The sequence below is a fragment of the Malurus melanocephalus genome, unplaced genomic scaffold (genome assembly GCF_030028575.1).
Source record: "Malurus melanocephalus ecotype Western Australia unplaced genomic scaffold, MMel_1.1 scaffold_3230, whole genome shotgun sequence".
In the NCBI taxonomy this organism is placed as follows: Eukaryota; Metazoa; Chordata; class Aves; order Passeriformes; family Maluridae; genus Malurus; species Malurus melanocephalus.
In genome coordinates this window covers 1-1755 of record NW_026626462.1, presented here as the reverse complement: position 1 = coordinate 1755, position 1755 = coordinate 1, and the positions used below count along the sequence as shown (strand labels likewise).

General features: G+C 50.8%; 1 protein-coding gene across 1 annotated transcript; it reads left to right on the top strand.

Moving 5' to 3' along the window:
• Window positions 1–1115: 1115 nt before the first annotated feature.
• Window positions 1116–1749, top strand: LOC130588061 (zinc finger C3HC-type protein 1-like; the record flags this gene model as incomplete). The annotated part of the gene is made up of 2 exons (XM_057389017.1): window positions 1116–1360; window positions 1442–1749. Coding segments are annotated over exons 1-2 (392 nt in total), but the record flags the coding sequence as incomplete, so codon positions are not given.
• Window positions 1750–1755: the final 6 nt, after the last annotated feature.

Genomic DNA, 1755 nt, shown 5'->3' with positions numbered 1-1755 from the left:
GGGCTCCAGATGCCAGGCTGAGCTCATCCACATCCCGTGGGCACGGCCTTGGGGTGGGGAGGGGTCCTGTGGGGTGGATGAGGGGGATTGGAGGTGGACAGGACCCCCTTGGTGACCAGAGGAGCTCTGTGAATTCCTTTTTTTTGCATGAATTCCCTTTTTTTCCCCATGAATTTCCTGCTTTCCCGTGAATTCCCTGTTTTTCCATAAGTCCCTTTTTCCCATGAACTCCCTTTTCTCCATAAATTCCCTTTTTCCCATTAGTACCCTTTTCCTGTAAATTCCCTTTTTCCCGTTAATCCCCTTTCCCATGAACTCCCTGTTTTCCCATGAATCCCCTTTTCCCCAGTAATCCCTTTTCCCATGAATTCCCTTTTTCCCATGAACTCCCTTTTTCCCAAGAATTCTCTTTTCTTCCATGAATTCCCTTTTCCCCACGAATCCCTTTTTCCCATGAATTCCCTTTTCTCCATTAATTCCTTTTTCCATGATTTGCCCTTTTTCCCATGATTTCCCTTTTCCCCATGAACTCCCTTTTCTCCATTAATTCCCTTTTCCCATGAATTTCCTTTTTCCCATTAATCCCTTTTATCCCATGAATTCCCTGTTTTTTCCATGAACTCCCTTTTTCCATGAATTCTCTTTTTTCATTAATTCCCTTTTTCCCATGAATCCCCTTTTTCCCATGAATTCCCTTTTTCCCATGAACTCCCTGTTTTCCCATGAATCCCTTTTTTCCCAGTAATCCCTTTTCCCATGAATTCCATTTTTCCATGAATTCCCTTTTTCCCACAAACTCCCTTTTCCCCCATGAATTCTCTTTTTTCGTTAATCCCCTTTTTCCCATGAATCCCCTTTTTCCCATTAATCCCCTTTCCCATGAATTCCCTGTTTTCCCATTAATTCTCTTTTCTCCATTAATTCCCTTTTCCCATGAATTCCCTTTTTCCCATTAATCCCCTTTCCCATGAACTCCCTTTATCCCATAAACTCCCTTTTCCCCATGAATTCCCTTTATCCCATGAACTCCTTGTTTTCCCATGAATCCCCTTTTTTCCTTTAATCCCCTTTCCCATAAATCCCCTTTTTCCCATAAAATCCCTTTTTCCCACAAATCCCTTTTCCCCACAAACTCCCCATTTCCCTCCAGCAGCACGAGAAGAGCCCATCCCCGGCCGTGTCGCGCCCGCGGGGTTGGGATTCCCCCGGCTCCCTGGACCGGGGCGAGCTGGAGGTGACGAGCCCGGCGCTGCGGAGCCGCCCCGTCACCCGCAGCATGGGCCAGGGTGACACCATGGAGGTGCCATCGAGCCCCGTGCGCCGAGCCAAGCGGGCACGGCTCTGCTCCTCCAGCAGCTCGGTGAGTTGGGACACACTCTGGGCACCGGGAGGGTTTTTCTGGGGCTCTGCCGTGTCCCTTTTGTCACCTCCTCGTTCGCAGGATGCGGCCGTGAGGAGTTTTTTCCACCCCAGCTCGCAGCACCGCGATTGGTGTCCCTGGGTGAGCAGCGAGGAGGAATTCCAGGATGATGGCACGGACAAGGAGCCCGGGAAGGCCGTGCCAGGATGGGAATTGGTGCTCAGGAGGCTCCTTGGCATCCGGAAATGTGACACCGTGCCCGAGGCAGAGCCTGTGGTGAGCGGCTCAAACGGGAACGGTGCCCAGGGAGTGGGAATTGGGGATGGACGGGCTCTGTTTGGGGTGAGCACAATCACAGCTGGGGAGAAGGACAAAGTGGAGAGCCTGGAGCATTG